This window comes from Hoplias malabaricus, chromosome Y (genome assembly GCF_029633855.1).
Source record: "Hoplias malabaricus isolate fHopMal1 chromosome Y, fHopMal1.hap1, whole genome shotgun sequence".
Classification (NCBI taxonomy): domain Eukaryota; kingdom Metazoa; phylum Chordata; class Actinopteri; order Characiformes; family Erythrinidae; genus Hoplias; species Hoplias malabaricus.
The window spans coordinates 66,022,272-66,039,916 of record NC_089820.1 but is presented as its reverse complement, the minus strand read 5'-3'; the positions used below and the strand labels follow the sequence as shown (position 1 = coordinate 66,039,916).

General features: G+C 45.9%; 1 protein-coding gene across 5 annotated transcripts in view; it reads left to right on the top strand.

Moving 5' to 3' along the window:
- The window catches only part of LOC136678117 (intraflagellar transport protein 80 homolog), a 101,129-nt gene extending 97,515 nt beyond the window's left edge, over window positions 1-3,614 (top strand). For 4 of the 5 annotated variants that reach the window (XM_066655978.1, XM_066655977.1, XM_066655975.1 and 1 more), the window contains exons 18-20: window positions 6-178; window positions 258-381; window positions 1,992-3,613. In XM_066655978.1, the coding sequence (XP_066512075.1) occupies window positions 6-178; window positions 258-381; window positions 1,992-2,099 (405 nt within the window). In that variant the 3' untranslated portion in view covers window positions 2,100-3,613. Of the gene's footprint in view, window positions 1-5; window positions 179-257; window positions 382-1,991 lie in introns of all 5 variants that reach the window. The other variant, XM_066655974.1, reaches the window with a different exon arrangement.
- The last annotated feature ends 14,031 nt before the right edge of the window (window positions 3,615-17,645 follow it).

Genomic DNA, 17,645 nt, shown 5'->3' with positions numbered 1-17,645 from the left:
TGCAGGTGGATAAAGTGCAATACATCAACTTCATAAAGGATTTGCCCTCTAAAGAATCCTCTCTGGCCCACATGCTGCTATTCAGTGGACATGTGCAAGAAGCTGAAGCCACACTACTACAGGCAGGCCTCGTATACCAGGCCATACAGATCCACATTAACCTCTACAACTGGGACAGGTGTGTGTGTGTTTGTGTTGTTTGTGTGTGTATGTGTGTGTAAAACACCTATTCCTGGCTCACACTGCTGTCTCCTCAGAGCTCTGGAGCTGGCAGTGAAGCACAAAACCCATGTGGACACCGTCCTTGCACACAGACAGAAGTTTCTGCAAGAGTTTGGCAAGACTGAGAGCAACAAAAGGTTCCTACAGTACTCCGAAGGGGTAATTGAGTTATAACGCTTGTTATTTTTATTTATTTATTTATTACACATTTACATATTAACACAGAGGGCAGCACGGTGGCGCAGCAGGTGTCGCAGTCACACAGCTGCAGGGGCCTGGAGGTTGTGGGTTCGATTCCCGCTCCGGGTGACTGTCTGTGAGGAGTGTGGTGTGTTCTCCCTGTGTCTGCATGGGTTTCCTCTGGGTGACTGTCTGTGAGGAGTGTGGTGTGTTCTCCTGTGTCTGCGTGGGGTTCCTCCGGGTGACTGTCTGTGAGGAGTGTGGTGTGTTCTCCCTGTGTCCGCGTGGGGTTCCTCCGGGTGACTGTCTGTGAGGAGTGTGGTGTGTTATCCCTGTGTCCGCGTGGGTTTCCTCCGGGTGACTGTCTGTGAGGAGTGTGGTGTGTTCTCCCTGTGTCCGCGTGGGGTTCCTCCGGGTGACTGTCTGTGAGGAGTGTGGTGTGTTATCCCTGTGTCCGCGTGGGTTTCCTCCGGGTGACTGTCTGTGAGGAGTGTGGTGTGTTCTCCCTGTGTCTGCGTGGGGTTCCTTCGGGTGACTGTCTGTGAGTGAGGAGTGTGGTGTGTTATCCCCGTGTCCGCGTGGGTTTCCTCCGGGTGACTGTCTGTGAGGAGTGTGGTGTGTTCTCCCTGTGTCTGCGTGGGTTTCCTCCGGGTGACTGTCTGTGAGGAGTGTGGTGTGTTCTCCCTGTGTCTGCGTGGGTTTCCTCCGGGTGCTCCGGTTTCCTCCCACAGTCCAAAAACACATGTTGGTAGGTGGATTAGCGACTCAAAAGTGTCCGTAGGTGTGAGTGAAAGTGTGTGTGTGTGTGTCTCCCTGTGAAAGACTGGCGCCCCCTCCAGGGTGTATTCCCGCCTTGCGCCCAATGATTCCAAGTAGTCTCCGAACTCACCGCGACCCTGAATTGGATAAGCGCTTACAGATAATGAATGAATGAATATTAACACAGTTCTTTTGTATGAATGATGTCATCACACGTACTCTACCATTAAATACAAGTTACTGATAATTCAGGAGATATTTGAGGAATTAATCCTTAGCATCCGCTGAAGGCTTTTGGGAATATTTGGACGTTAAAGTCTCCCGAAAATGGTGGAACCTGACAGATGTTGTTATAATATTTAGTTATTATTCACATTCCTGTTTATATTGAGATGTGGAGGAATGAATAACTTGACTGACATTGAAATAAAGCGATGTATATTCATAATAATGTGTTCTAGCTCATGGTGATGAAACTTGAAAGACAGCAGTAGACTTTGATGGTAAATGCAGCCATATGCTTATGTCTGGGCTTGTAAATATATTTGTTAAAGCCAGCATGTTGCGCATGAAACAAACCCACAATGCACTACAGCAGTGTACTTATGAAGCTCTTCCTCCACTAGGGGGACTTTTCAGCTAGAAATACAGCCACTCCAGTATATCATGTATGAATTGAAATGGAAATTATAATGCTTTAATAATAAGAAGAGTATGTGACTGAAACTGTTCTCTTTCAATTGTTATTCTTCTGATTTGAGAGTGATCACTCCAGTCCTGCTGCTGTGGTCCAGTGTGTTAAAGCAGTGTGTGTGTGTGTGTGTGTGTAGGTGGAGGTGGACTGGGAAAAAATCCAGGCCAAGATTGATATGGAGTTAGCCAAAGAGAGAGAGCGCGCAGCCAACCCGTCCATCAGGAGCAGCATCGCTCGCCGCTGAACATTCGCTTTCCAGAATCCATCCCAGGACTCTAGCACCTGATCTGGGACGAGAACCCGGACGCTGCCGAAGACAGAACCCAACTGAACTGGTTACTTCAGAGCAGCCTTGCACTAAATACATCCACCATGGGAATGTAAATATAAAAGGGGCGCTCATACGGTCTCTGTCTTCTCCACCTGTAGTTTACTATCCGTGGGTGTAGTTTCGATAAAGGCCCTTGTAGTTTGTTAAAGAACGAAGCAGCTAAAGGTGAGGTGGAAAATAGTTTTTAAAAACATTCCAAATTACACTACAGAGCAAAATCAGAGTCCACTTATTGTTTATTTAATTACTAGTCAAAATACCAATGAAGTCCAGTGATTCATTAATTAGTGTCAAGAAAAATGAATATTTAATATATATTTAACCAAACATTTGAGGTCTGGGTCCTGGGGTGGTCAGTCTATTGTTCTAAATACACCAGCAGCTTCTTTGTATGATTTGGAAATGTTCCTCGTTTGTTCTCAGTGAAGACTCCTTGACAGGTTCAGACCAGTAGCGCTGGGTTGGGCTCCCACAGTGGAAGACTGGACAGAAACATAACACATACCATATGTCTACACTTATCTAATGAAAAAATACTATCCTCTCCTTTAAAACTTAAATGAAATAATATTAAGTGCAGTCTGTGACTTTGGCTTAGTACAGGATACACTACTTGTTTAATACATTTCTGACACACGCCTAGTTTTTGTTTTGTTTTGTTTTTGTAAATGATCAAATGTGCATTATACATGTTATTTTTGTGAGATTTTTGCAGAACACAGCGATTTAAAGTAAACCAAAGCCTTATTTATAGAAAGTGGAAAACATATGGTGTGTAAAAGCGATAAACTAAACACACACATCAGCTTGTGTTTACAGTGGTGAAGAGAGTGAACGAACAGAAGCAGCGTCCCTTAATTCCTCTTCGCCGTGGTTGTTTGAAATGTGTTGGCCCTGCAGCCTGCCCCAAAGTCAGCCCTCCAGCCCACCATTGCACCTAATCCATCTCCACACACTTTAAATCCTCTTCTCTCCATCACTTTTTCTCCTCCTTTCATCTCTCATTCTCTCCATCTTTTGTTCTCACGTTAAATGTGCCCTTGTTTTTTTTTATTTTATTGTTTATTTCTTGAGCCCCTTCCTCTCTAAACAATGAAACAAGTTTTTTTTTACATATTTTCAGAGGAAAACCTTGTTTTGGAAAACAAAAAGATAAAAAATAAATAATTATTTACATCATAAAACTGTTTTTCTCTGTTGGAAGCCAGCGTAAAAACGTAAGTTATATTTTTACATTTGTTGCATCGTGATCAGTTGTTTCCCTCCGTGTTGTCTTCTGTTGTTATTGTTTCTGCACTAAACCAGTTTTAAAAATGGCTCCCCCATGTGGGGGACTCTATGAAGCATAAACTGGTTTCCTCAGTGACAACAAAACACTTATTGTTCTTTTTTCTTCATCGTCTGAGAATTATACTTTTATACAAAATGTGTAAAAATAAATAAACTTCATAAATGTTTGCTACATTGTACTGATAAAACTGAAGCTTTGTTCCTTTAAGTCTCGTTCATCTCCTACTACATCCTGAATGAAGATGTTGCTTTGCTGACAAGTCCTCAGATGATCTGTGACATCTAAAACGAATGGCTTCCTTCAGGATCATCGTTTCAATCGAATTACAGTGAAGCATTTGTGGTTGGTCTTGTGCTCCAGACTCACTTTCATCAAGCCCTGTCACTTCCGAGATAATCGTTAGAGATTACTTAAGCAGAGAAATGGGAGACGGAGGGGGTTATCGTCTGAATAACATCCACTGTTCTGTTGATCATGTTCAACAGCTTTGCGAAGCGTGGACGGAACATACAAGAGATGATTTAAACATGATTTCCGATGTATTTTATGCTAGCGTCTAGCGTACACTTACTGCTTACATTTGTTTATGACCAGGGTTAGTGTTTGTTCTGAATCTGTATTTCACCTCCTTTGTTGCAGTATTACCTTCTTCTGAGAAAGTGGGTACGCTAGATTTTGGAACATTGCTGTGAGGATCTGATTGCATTCAGCCACAACTTTAGTGAGGATGTTGGATGATTAGTTCTGGATCACAATCATCCTTAAGGTACTGAATAGTGCCCTATCACTAAGAGAACACATTTTCATTACTCCACAACTTAATGCTGTGGATTTTATACCCCTCTGGCTAACATATGTCATTGGGCATGATGTCCCTAAGCTCATGTACAGCAGCTCCAGAGCCTCCCATTGTCTGTAGGGATTATGCAAACTGCATGAGCACCGTTAAACATCTTTCCACACAATGGGTGCACTTAAAATAGCACTTAAAGGTTTTATGTGAGGGTACCAGGAAGAATGCTGGATAAGCTGTGTCTTCAAATGGCTGGTCATATCATTCATTCATTATCTGTAACCCTTATCCAGTTCAGGGTCGCAGTGGGTCCAGAGCCTACCTGGAATCATTGGGCGTGAGGCAGGAATACACCCTGGAGGGGGCCAGTCCTTCACAGGGCAACACACACTCACACATTCATGCACACACTCACACCTATGGACACTTTTTGAGTTGCCAATCCACCTACAAACGTGTGTTTTTGGACTGTGGGAGGAAACCGGAGCACCCAGAGGAAACCCACGCAGACACAGGGAGAACACACCACACTCCTCACAGACTCTCACCCGGAGGAAACCCACGCAGACACAGAGAGAACACACCACACTCCTCACAGACAGTCACCCGGAGGAAACCCACGCAGACACAGGGAGAACACACCACACTCCTCACAGACAGTCACCCGGAGGAAACCCACGCAGACACAGGGAGAACACACCACACTCCTCACAGACAGTCACCCGGAGGAAACCCACGCAGACACAGAGAGAACACACCACACTCCTCAGAGACAGTCACAGAGCAGGAATCAAACCCACAACCTCCAGGACCCTGGAGCTGCCAACTGCAACACTACCTGCTGCACCACCATGCCGCCCTGGTCATATCATGTTAATTCACATTATTAATTATTATACAATCTCATGGTATGTCACTTGAAATAAAACATATTCAGACCTTCTTGTGTTTGCCTCTCGTTAAACCTGAGGCCTGTGCAGTGTCATAGAAACTTAGACCTGCATTAGACCAGAATCAACAAGAAAGCCAAGACCGGCTGGAGAATTAGTCATGGTATGGTCTTTAAATGAAATTAAATAGAGTCATTTAATGCCGGACACATGCAACAAGACTTTACAAGCAAGGGTTAGGGTCATAGACAAATCTCTAATGTCTGAATACATTTATGAGAGTTTTGCAAGAGTAGTGTCGCACCGTATGGCGTGAAGTCGTCAGGACCGCTGTTCGTCAGGTCAGTCTGTTTCTCTTCTTCATGTTCCGACAACGCCCCAGTCTCTGCAAAATCAGTTCTTGTCTTTAGATGTGAGAGCGGGTCAGGCGTTTCAGAGCTATATGGTGTGTGTGTTGTAATGTAATTGCAATTTACCATACAACAGAAGACCCTCTGACATGTAAATGCAATGAGTTTTAAGTCGCAGCTCATGATTTTGAAAAGATTTGTTGCAGAAGAGGATTGTCTTTGAGTTGTGAGTAATGGTGAAGTGAGCACGAGCCTGGCAGCTGATGTCTCTCTGATCCGCAGGGTTAGTGATATTTTAAAACACCTTTAAAAGCACTTTTTAGGGCTGTCTCCAGCCTTCGGATCAGCTGTTCCACCTCTGGCAGAAATAGGTCCTCTAATGGGTCGTAATGCCCATTGATCCGAGCTCTCTTTTTGTTTGGTTTGGCCGGGGAAAGGCATATTAAATAACTGCAGTGTGGGCACAAACTGGGAAGTTTGATATGGATCGGCTCGTTTATTCGCAAAGACAATTTTAAACTCGATAACATCCACAGGTCTCGTAACCTGATCCCTGTATTTCTGAGTAATGCATTACTGTTGCATCGTGCGTTGCTTCCTTGTTTTCTTGAATGATTCATTGCAAAAATGTGCTAGAGCAACGTGATACAGAGACCTGGAAATTACAGTTGACTGAACTACAGCAGGTGGGTGACATCAAGGGGAATTCCGGCCATTTTTTAAAAGATTTCAACATTATTCAGTGGGAACCCAGTCCATGTGTCATTTAGAGAAACACTTGAGCTACTTCCAAAGGCAACAAACTCCCTTTAAATCGCCATATTTTCAGATGAAAGAGGCATTGATAGACATTTGTATGAACGTTGTAATTCTTTGGGATATTTTTACATAAAACCTTTACACGTAAATATGTGATGACGATTAAACTCGGAACCATCTGAAACGTTCTCCTTAACTATGCAGAGTCCATCTGTGCAATGAGAATAACAGTTTCCTCCGTCTGCTACAGAGCGGCGTCTCTTTTAGAGAGCCCTCTGTTTTTGAGAGAGGGACCCTAACAGTTAGTGAGGAGGGAATCCTCTTGGGAAAGACCTGTCTCCTTTTAGTAGACGGACCAGAAGAATTCTTAATTCTGTTTATTGAAGTCCCTTCTGAGTTGGACACACCAGCTCCTTTTTCGTCTGTCCTTTGCTTCCCATTAAACAAAAGCTGGTTTGATTCCATTGTTTTTATTCTCTCTGTGGCATCTGCATCTGTTTGGGATCCAGAGCTAATCATCTAACAGTGCCTTGAAAGTCCTCACAAGAGTGTTTCATCATTTAGTGTAGAGCCTTCCACGGAGGAGATGAAGCTGCTGCTTCGGCAAGTGGTGGCACACTCTTTATAGTCGTGTGTTCAGATTAAATTCTAGAAAAGTAGTTGTCCACAAACCTTTGGTTGCTTCATGTTTTGTGTTTTCCTGAAACTCCTAGAATCTACAAACAGAACTGGGGAAAACAATGATCCCTGCTGTAAAACAATCACTGAAAGCTGTGATAAAATAGCCACATGCTGTTTTGTGATTTATATGTTGCCCACGAAGATAATTAATTCTTAAACTTAAAAAGGTCCGAGAGGGACCCTGTCCAATACGTTATAGGTTCCTTGAAGGAGCCTTGCATTACTATGAAGAGCTCATTCATTCATTATCTGTAACCCTTATCCAGTTCAGGGTCGCGGTGGGTCCAGAGTCTACCTGGAATCATTGGGCGCAAGGCGGGAATACACCCTGGAGGGGGCGCCAGTCCTTCACAGGGCAACACACACTCACACACATTCACTCGCACACTCACACCTACGGACACTTTGGAGTCACCAATCCACCTACCAACATGTGTTTTTGGACTGTGGGAGGAAACCGGAGCACCCTGAGGAAACCCATGCGGACACAGGGAGAACACTACTCACAGACAGTCACCCGGAGCAGGACTCAAACCCACAACCTCCAGGTCCCTGGAGCTGTGTGACTGCGACACTACCTGCTGCACCACCGTGCTACTATGAAGAGCTTCCAGATGATATTGAACATGACAGAATTCATCAAGAGTCCAGTCTTTAACTGTTTAATAGCCACAGTTTTTCCCTTTTACAGAAAGTGAAAAAGACTGCAACATTTGTATGAAAATGAAACATCGCTGAACTGTTTGACAGAATGAAAACACGAGTTCAGTAACTTCAGCAGAGGTGGGGTTAGGCTTTAGTCCTTCAGCAAACAGCTAAGGTTTGTTATCACTGTGAGACGTGCTAATGTTATTGTTTTATTCCTCATCCATGTCTTTGTTGGTTTTATATTTGTGTTTTTAGAACGAAGCGAGCACAGCTGGGGTTAATGATCACCTAATGATGAACTCGCGTGAAGCAAATATATGTTGCCTTCAAGTCCTGTGGAGAATATCTTAATTAAGGGATGAGCGCCACCACAGTGCTATGTTTGGACTGTAAACAAACCCTAGACATTCCTAGTTGTGTGTGTGTGTGTGTGTGGTGGGGGGGGGGGGGGGGGGGGTTAATAACAAAATGTCCTGGTGCCAAAACACTCAGAAGGGGAAAACAGCAGCGGGCAGGGATCATTTTAATCCAGCCAACATCACGTAACGTTTTATTCACCTTGTTGACATCACAAACCCGAACTTATAAGCAGTGACTTCTGAGCACGACATGAAGGTAGCACTCACAACCACCCCACATCCTCCCCGTTCCTGTTATCGCCGTTCATCACAACACCATACGGTTCAAATGAACATGATCTTGGTGGTCAACAGCAATGGGACGAGTTGTTAGTGACACCCCACCTCCTCCTCAACTCTGACAATTGGGAATCATTGAAAAATCTGTTTCCCACTTGAGAATGAATAAAAAAAACGTGCCATGCTCATTGTAAAACAAAATTTGTCCTCTGCATTTAACCTGTGGCAGTAAACACACACACACACAAGGGATTAAGCGCAGTGAACGCACACAACCAAGGCACCAAGGGCACTTCAGTCGTGGATGTTACTGCAGGTTGTGGGAATCACACAGGGGACGGTCTGATCCCAGGCCTGCTCCTTTAATCTTTTGGCCGTAGCTGCCACCATGGCGTCTTGATGTTGTTGTTCTTGTGTAATGTCCTCCAGGGACCTGAAGGCAGCATTAACCACAGTGGACAGTTTTACAGTGAGCTCAGTAAACTTCATTATTGTTAATATATTTTCTCAGTTTCCTAACTTTTTTTCTACAGTTTGTTTCAGTGTATTTCCGAGGACCTGACGACCGTGGACTTCCCTCAGTCCCTCACAGACGCCTCCAGTAGCTCCTGGTTCCTCAGCTGTCAGTGGATTTCAGTAGTTAGAACCCGGCAGCTGTTTTCCAGAGGTTAGTTGTGTGTTCTCCCGTAGGTCCTCATGAATCATCCCGATTATTCTCCAATCCACGGTCTGTTTCAGTTCTGCACCCCGCAGCTTGTTTATTTTATTTTTTTATTTATTAATGTGTTTTTTTTCCTCCTCCAATTGTCCCCGTCACTGTTCACACGGAGTGCGTGGAGCTCCTGGTGTGTCTCGCGCCTCTCCGTGTTTCCTGTAGAAGGTTCTCATCCGAGCGTCCTTCCCCGAGTCCCTCGTTCTCGCGCTCCCGATGCTGCTGCTGCTGCTGCACGCTCTCCTCGTACGTCGGCGGATGTTTGAGCTCGTCGTATGTGGGAAGGCGCGGAGGCGGCGGCGGTGGCGGCGGCGGCTCGATCCACGCGGAATCAGGCGTCAGCAGCGTGTCCCGGGACTCTCGAGCTCCCTCTCGCCGCACGCGGGGCCGCGGACACAGCACGCGCTGCACGGCGTATCCCGCAGCGAAGAGCAGCAGCAGCAGAAGCACGCCCGAGAGGCGGCGCGCGAGCCAACCGGCGCCCGACACGAAGTCGCGCGCAGCCGACGCGGCCGCCGCCGATGTCGCCGCGGTGCTGTTGTTACTCGTGCGCGCGCAGCAGCTCTCTCGCTCGCTGCAGCGCGCGTCCCCGCAGTCGCGCGATGCCGATGTCTGGCACGCGCGCAGCGCGAGCGCCGCCAGCACGGCAAAGCGTGCCCCCATCGCGAGTCACGGATCCGTCTTCAGACGTCTTCCTCGCGAGCTCGCCGTCCGTCTGCTCTCGCGCTCGTCAGCAGTGTGGTGGCGGTGGTGGATCTGCTGCATCCCTCTCCGTCTCTCGCGCGGTCCCGTCCCCCCGTCCCGTCCAGAGCACAGCGCGAGGAGGGGCTACGTCACAGGCGCTGTGTTAAAAATGCATGGAGTGCACGCGCTGCCCGGCGAGTCGTGCACGAGAGGCACCTGCTAGAAACCCAGCGCATGTTCACGAGTGTGTTCTCTCTCTGCTGCACTAACAACGGACTGAACATTGCTGTGAGGACGATTGCACCACATTTAACTACATCAACATCAGTGACGTCAAGTGCTGACATGATGGTGGTGGTGGTGGTGGGGGGGGGGGTTCTGGTTTATAAACCCCCCTCAGACTCATCCCTGAGGAACTGAATGAAGCTCAGTCACTCCAGAGAACACCGTTCCACTGCCCCCCAGCACTCAGCACTTTATATTTGATATATTTGATCACATACGCAGCCAGAACCATTTATACCGACCCATCAGCCAAAACATTAACACCACCTCCTTATTTCAACACTCATTGACCACCCAGGAGCACTCTGCATACTTTCTTTTCAGTGCACCCCCTTCAGCGCTCAGGACCCCCACAGAGCAGGTGTGATGTGGTGGTGGATCATTCTCAGCGCTGCAGTGACACTGACGTGGTGGTGGTGTGTTAGTGTTTGTTGTGCTGGTGTAGAGTGGATCAGACACAGCAGTGCTGCTGGAGTTTTTAAACCCTGTGTCCACTCTCTGTCCACTCTGTGAGACACTCCTCCCTCGTTGGTCCACCTTGTAGATGTAGAGTCAGAGACAGTAGCTCATCTGTCGCTGCACAGTGTGTGTCGCTCGTCCTCTAGTCCTTCATCAGTGACACAGGACGCTGTCGGCTGGATGTTTTTGGTCGGTGGACTGTTCTCAGTCCAGACACTGAGGGGTTTAAAAACTCCAGCAGCACTGCTGTGTCTGATCCACTCTACACCAGCACAACACACACTAACACACCACCACCACGTCAGTGTCACTGCAGCCCTGAGAATGATCCACCACCCAAATCAAATCATACCCGTCCTGTGAGGGTCCTGTCTAGGGAGGATCATGGAAAATGCTTGTATTACAAAGGGTACGAGACCATGATTTGAGACACAGCTAAAAGTGGCCTCTCTCTGTGTGAGAAGGATGGCCCAACCGCGTGTATAATGTTCTCCTCAGAGTGTGTTGAACCCCAGTGATGCCTTCAACTCCCATCATGCCGGGTGCCTCCATGTGAGGTGGCTCTTTGCTGTTTCCCTCGTTTCTGCTCAGAGATGCTCCAGTCGATGCTGGCTTCTCATAAACGGAGCTGATGTACAACTCGGCAAACTGGATTACAGGAGCATTACCCTGTAGAATACACTGGAACCAAATGAAAGCAGCCGCTCTGATTTGCGCCAGATCAGATTTCTCACATCTATCTTTCCCAATTAGTGAAACATGATACAGGCAGCGTCATCGTATGACCAACGAAACCGACACAACCAACACAAGTCTACGTTCTGGGCCTGAGTTGATGTAACGCCTTTAGCATCAGGACGATGGAGACTCCACCTTCCTCCGGTCAGCCCTCCTCTCTCCTTCGCTCTCACTCTGGGAGCTGACCGTACATCAGACCCTAATTGGACTGCCTTCTTTTGTTTTTGTCTTTTCCTGGAATGAAAAAAAAAAAAAAATCACCGCTCTCTCTCCTAATGGGGAAAAGCCACCAAGTGATGCTTGTGGCTTGTTTTGGAAGCAGACTCAGACAAATGTGTTCACGCCCAAGGAAAGTGGAATTAGTCTCTAAATGTGACGCTGGGGATGGATATTTAAAAAAAAGAAAAAAGGAAAAAAATGTCCTCACCTCTTTGAAGAAGTCCATCTGCTGCGCCGTGTTTGGGAAATGCTTTGGACATCGTTTTGTAACCTGAACACTTGGAGATAACCCGGGAATGGTATTTCGTGATCAAGACGCAAAGAATGAATCATCTAACACCATCCAGCATCAGTACGTGACCGCACTCGTGTTCTCACGTCAGCAAATCCCAGCGTGTCTCAGCATCAGGTGTAAAGCCTTTTCAGAAAAGTAGAAGCTCTTACTATGGTAAAACGAGCAAGTGTCCACAAACTTAAGGCCATAGTGTGTATTCGCGAACCAGTCTGAGTCTCTGCAGCATGGTTAGACAGTGACTAGCTTCCCTCTTCTTCCCTTCCTCTGTCCAGACAAAGCCAGGCTCATATCTGGACTCGGAGGGAGTGGATAGGTTTGCCGTCTAATGACAGCGGGTCGGATAAATCCTGTAACGGTTCTGCTTGACTCATTACATCAGAGCTCTTCAGTCAGATGTTCCTGTTCCTTCAGGTGGATCTGAACTGTTGAAGCAGAGGCTGTGGATGTGAGGTAACTGCAATGAAATGGAAGAAAAGGCTCTGAAACTGGAATTCAACACCATCTGAATGACCTCTGCCTTTAGTGTGTGGTCATAGTGTTTTGGTTTCATTTTCAGTGACGGTGTGGTGGTGTGTAAGTGTGTGCTGCGCTGGTTCCAGTGTAGTTCCTCTTCGGTTCACCTGGTAGATGTAAAGTCAGAGACAGTAGCTCATCTGTTACTGCACAGTTTGTGTTTGTCGTCCTTTAGTCCTTCATCAGTGACACAGGACGCTGTCGGCTGGATGTTTCTGGTTGGTGGAATATTGTCAGTGCAGCAGTGACACCGAGTTGTTTAAAAACTCCAGCAGCTACTGCTGTGTCTGATCCACTCGTTCCAGCACAACACACAGTAACACACAACCACCATGACAACGTCTTTGGCAATGTTATATGTATGATACAGTGGGGGATGCTGGTCTTTTAAGGAGGGGAAGCTCAATCTCGGCCTACATCATGAATTGTGTGGGTTTATTTATACGTAAATTCTACCCTCCGTTCCTTTTTAAGAAAATGATCTGTGACCCTGTCGTACCAACAAGGCGTCTTTTCCAGGGACTTGACTAGTGTCCTCTCTATGGCCAGCAGAGCTAGGCTGCTTAAACGGCCTTGGCCCATGTGAAGTGTGTCCGCCTGTGAGTGCTTTGTGACGGTGGAGGGGCTCAGCAGCACCCGCTGGACAGAAACTGTGATAGAAGTCAGAAAGAGTGATAGAAGTCAGTCTCCAAACACAAGCAGCTACAAAAAACCCCACCAGAAACAGAAGCTCGATTTGTCGCTAGTCGTTTTTAACAAAGAAAGAAAATGTAATGCTCCCACGGATCTTTACACCAAAGGATCGCTGATTTGCTCATTTCGCTGTCAATCAAAAAGGGATTCAGCCTCAGACAGATCATCCAATCATCATGCAGAAGCTGAGCGTCCGGGCCAGCCGAGGCCAGCCCACTGCCCCATAGACCCCCAGAGACGCTGAGCGTCCGATGGGCGGGACAAAGCCCAGCATTTATCCAATGACTCGTCTCGTTTCGCTGCACTTCGCTGCTTCACTATTGAACTCTGTGGACACTCAGCGTCCTCACTGTTTAAAGCACTGTGAAGCTGCGGGAATGATTGAGAGGAAAGCCGTGTCTTTACCAGTGATAAGAAGCTGATTCTGAACAAAAGTTGAGTGCGTTGTAGTGAATATTTATTCAATGACATGTACACAACAGTATATATTTGATCACTTATTTTTTGACATTTTAGGGGAAGCTGAGCTACCCTTGCAGTCTTAGAGCAATCACCTCTGGTATGATAGTAGCAGAGGTAGAACTGAGAGATTCAGATTCAAAGATTCATAGCCTTGAATGTTCCCAGACAAGTCGTCTTAGCAAGAGTCCAGTGATATCATCCACTGTAGTCGAGCTTGAAAGCAACTATTAAACCAACACCAAATACTGTCTTCTGACTAATGCAAAGAAAAAAAAAAGCCAGTGGTCAGAATCTCATAAGATTTAATACAGAGCCTCTGGTAGTGCTTTCTTGCCACTGCAGTCGTTAAGAAGTCATCATTGAGGTCACATCCTGCCTTCCACCCACACTGAGTCCTCTCTCTCTCGCTCGCTTTTGTGGGAAGCATTGAGTTCAGCTTATCTGGCTGTAAATCTCTCTCCTCCGCAGTGTCAGGCTCAGTGCAGGGGGATTCCCGCCCCCCAAGGGAGCCTGAGTTCAGAAGAAAGGGTAAACCTCCGGAATAGAGGATGGGTGGAGGGCAGGAGGGGGTCCGAGGATCGCCCTGAGATCACAGGGTCAGAGAGACACCGTTTCCTCTCTTCTGAATAACCCTTTGCCCAGCTGGACTCAGTGACTCAGCCAGGGATTTTATTCAGTTTCAGTGTCTGTGAATGCTTCCTCGGTCCAGTCCAGATTCACTATGTACATTTATTGCACTCACACAACATCTTCAGAAATGAAGATGTCTCTAATCTGTTTTATTTGCTTTTCTATTATATACATTTGGTCCTGTAACCGGGTTCTTTTTTTAGTCCCTGCTCTCTTGTCGAGTAGGGACTAAACCGTTGCGTGTAAACCTTGCAGAGCGCTGATCGTCCAGAGAGAGTCGTCACTCTACGCCACGCAACGCAGACGACCAGCACCAACTCTCCATCTGTAAAATCTCCAGCTGCAGCAGAGATCACGTTTGTTTTTATCCGACTCACGACGGCAGCTCGTAAAATGACGCCGTGGTCTTTTGAAGAGGTTCAAACGCTCCTTGGATCGGTGGCCGAGGAAAGAATCCAGCGAGAGCTGGACGCTGCAACAAGGAAGGAACAAACTCTACTGATCTGTGTTCAGTCCCAAACAACAACATAAACACCTGAATACACAATGAGTAAACAGCCCTTAATGTGGTTTCTAAATCCTGCTGTTCCCATTAGAGACGGGGTTTTTAGACGACACCTGTGGTAGTGGGAAACCAAAGAGAGAGCCCAGTAGAGCAGGTATTCCTGTAGCAGTAATAGTTTATGTCCTTCTAGGAAAGCATTACAATACATCCTGGAACAATTCTGTGAGAATTAGATGCCATTCGGGAACTGATGTTGGAGGATTAGTTCTGGTTTGCAACTCCAGCACATCCCAAAAGTGACTAAATAGTGCAGCGTCATTCCTGAGAATGCATTTCCACTGCTCCACAGCCCAATGACCGAGGATTTACACCCCTCTGGCCAATATTTGGCATTGGTCACGGTTACCTTACACTCATATACAGCTGCTCCAGACCATCCGGTTTCGTTTCATTACATTTCATGCTTTTTTTTATAGGGATAATACCAACTGAACCCCAAAATGCACTCTAGGAATACACAGAGAACATCAGAGTATGTGTTACTCTTTAATTACAGTAGTATATAAGCAGTATGGGTTTTTTACTACCCACATAGACCAAGCAGATTCACACTACACTGCTTGAAGGATGCAACGCCCCCCTCATCAAGACCCCCAAACGTCCCTCCAACTGTTTCAAATAACACCCTAATTACAATTCCATGTATTAAAAGACAATGGGAGTTTCTATAATGGACCGGATGGGGCACAGAAATGATGTAGCGGTAGATGCTGGTATTTTCCTGACCTTAAACATCCAGTATACTGACACCTAGGGGCCCGGATGTGTCTGAGATTCTGTAGTAAATCTATATTACACATGGCTGCCGCAAATACGGGACACGCTCTATGGACCATAAAGTGCTTCATGTAATAAAATGACAGGCTTAGTTTGGTTCTGTTCACGTTCTTTAGTTCTAGCTGATCACTGATGATTGACGATCACAGAGAGAGAGAGAGAATCCGCTGCACACTGTACGCTTCACTGAGATAGGGGAGAGATAATGTGTGTCACTGAGAGCTGCTCTGTGTTTGCAGGATATCGATCCTCAGCTCTTGATTGTCCTCGAGGTTGGAGCTCTCCCATGAGGATTCTCTGCTCTCAGCTTTTCCTCCTTATTTTCTCTCCCTCACATTTTGCTTGTAAATAGGGGTGTTTTTTTAAGGCATGGGTTTAAGAGAAGTCCCAATGGTTAAATATTCACTGTACGTTCATCAATTTGTAGATGCCCATTAACGTTTTATGAGTGCATGTGTGTGGACATGGGTTTTCAGTTGTATCTCCACCGAACTGGACCGAATCAGCTGCATATGAGTCTAAATTCACCATGCACAGTGCCTGTTGTGGGCTGCAGGGCTATAACCCCCAGCACTGGGCTGTGAAGCAGTGGAGCTGCATTCTCTGGGATGATGCATCTCCATCCTGTGTCTGTGGGATTAGTTTAAACGTCTTTGGGAGACCGAATGTGTCCCAGACTATTTCCAAAGCCAGAGAAAAGCCTTCCCCCACTTATGCCCTTGATATGATGTCATATTTCTTATTGTCATATGTTTTATTCATGTGGAAATTATGTGCATGTATTGACTATTGGCTATTGGCGTAAAAATAGCCAGCTAATAGCTTTGAATGAGTTGTAGAATTCTCTGTACTCCTCTCCAACTCTCTCTCTCTCACACACACACACACTCACATGCACACACTATACTCCCTGAGAGAGAGAAGATCCACTCCTTTTCTCTTGCCAAGTGTGTGATCGATAGGAAAGCCCTTGATCCTCTCCTTGCCCAACTCTCCCTCTCAGAACTCCTCAGAGAGAGAGAGAGAGAGAGAGAGAGAGGAAAGCAAAAAGCGAAAAGCTCAGTTATGGATTTTCTCTAGGTTTTATTTTCAACAACACTGAAGCACAGCTGCAGAAGGGGATTGTGGGTACAAAAAGCTTCAGAGTACTGTCCCCATGTGACCCCAACCAGCCTGTTGGAGTCACCGCTTCACAGAGTTGTGGATCCTGACGGGGGCTCAGCATCTACACTTCATTTACAACCCAAAACATTACGCACTGTACAATTAACCCCTTATATTAAGCCTAAACCTCATAACACATTGAAACTACATTAAACTAAGAAAACCCAGTGTTTATAAAGCTGACGTTTGTGCGATGTTTGGTCACTGTGCAGCATCTCGCTAGTCCTAATCAAAACGGGATGGCAATGGGTGAAATGTGATTCACCCTTCAAGTTTATATATTAACACTTTACAGGCCTAGTTCACAATTGTAATCAAGAGACGCTAGTGCCACCTGGCGGTAGATCGTTCGCCTGCTGGCCACATTTGTGGATCAGGCTGCATTTGTGTTTGGAGCGGGTGAAATCCGAAAAGAAAGTCTCAAAATCCAAAAACCCGCGAGAGGAAATGAACAAATAAACGTCACAAAAAAAAGGAGAGTGACTCGATTCATAAATACAACACTTTCACAAATACATTGCAAATTCGAGACTTCGACTTTACAAATATATTAAATGTAAATTTAAACAAATGTATTTACTTTCGCGTAAAATTATGATAAATCTGTGAAAAACAAAAACATATTTATGAATGTAACTGTATTTGTACAAACTGCAGACCGTGAGACAGGGATGTATTTACATTTACGCTTTTGTAAAGTATTTTGAGACTAATCTCTCTCCATAAACACTGACTTGTTTTTGCTGTTTCGAATCACTTATAAAGGCTAAGCAGCAGCTCTATGAAAGTGTCAAACAAATAAATACAGTGGAGTTTGAGTTCCTAACTTGTGTTTATTGAGAGTCAGAAAACATGTTATTTCTTACTAATTGAAGGAATAAGGTTTAAAAGACCGTTGGTCCCCCCTCCCCCCCACTGGTGTTGGGAAACTCTAATAGGCGTCTTGCCTGTGACGTAGATGGTGGACAACAACTCTAGAAGTTGCACTTAATTTAATGCAAAATGAGGAAAAGGTGTGTTGTTTTTGGCTGCAATCATTCAATGTACAGTGGGACATCTGTGCACAAATGGCCCAAAGATCCCAAAATATCCAGAAAATGGACTAAATTTGTCCACTTTAAACGGGCACTTTGGAAAGGACCATCCGCTCACTCCGTTATCTGTAGCTCATTTCACTGGCACTTTTCCAACAATATGGGCATGTAAGGACACC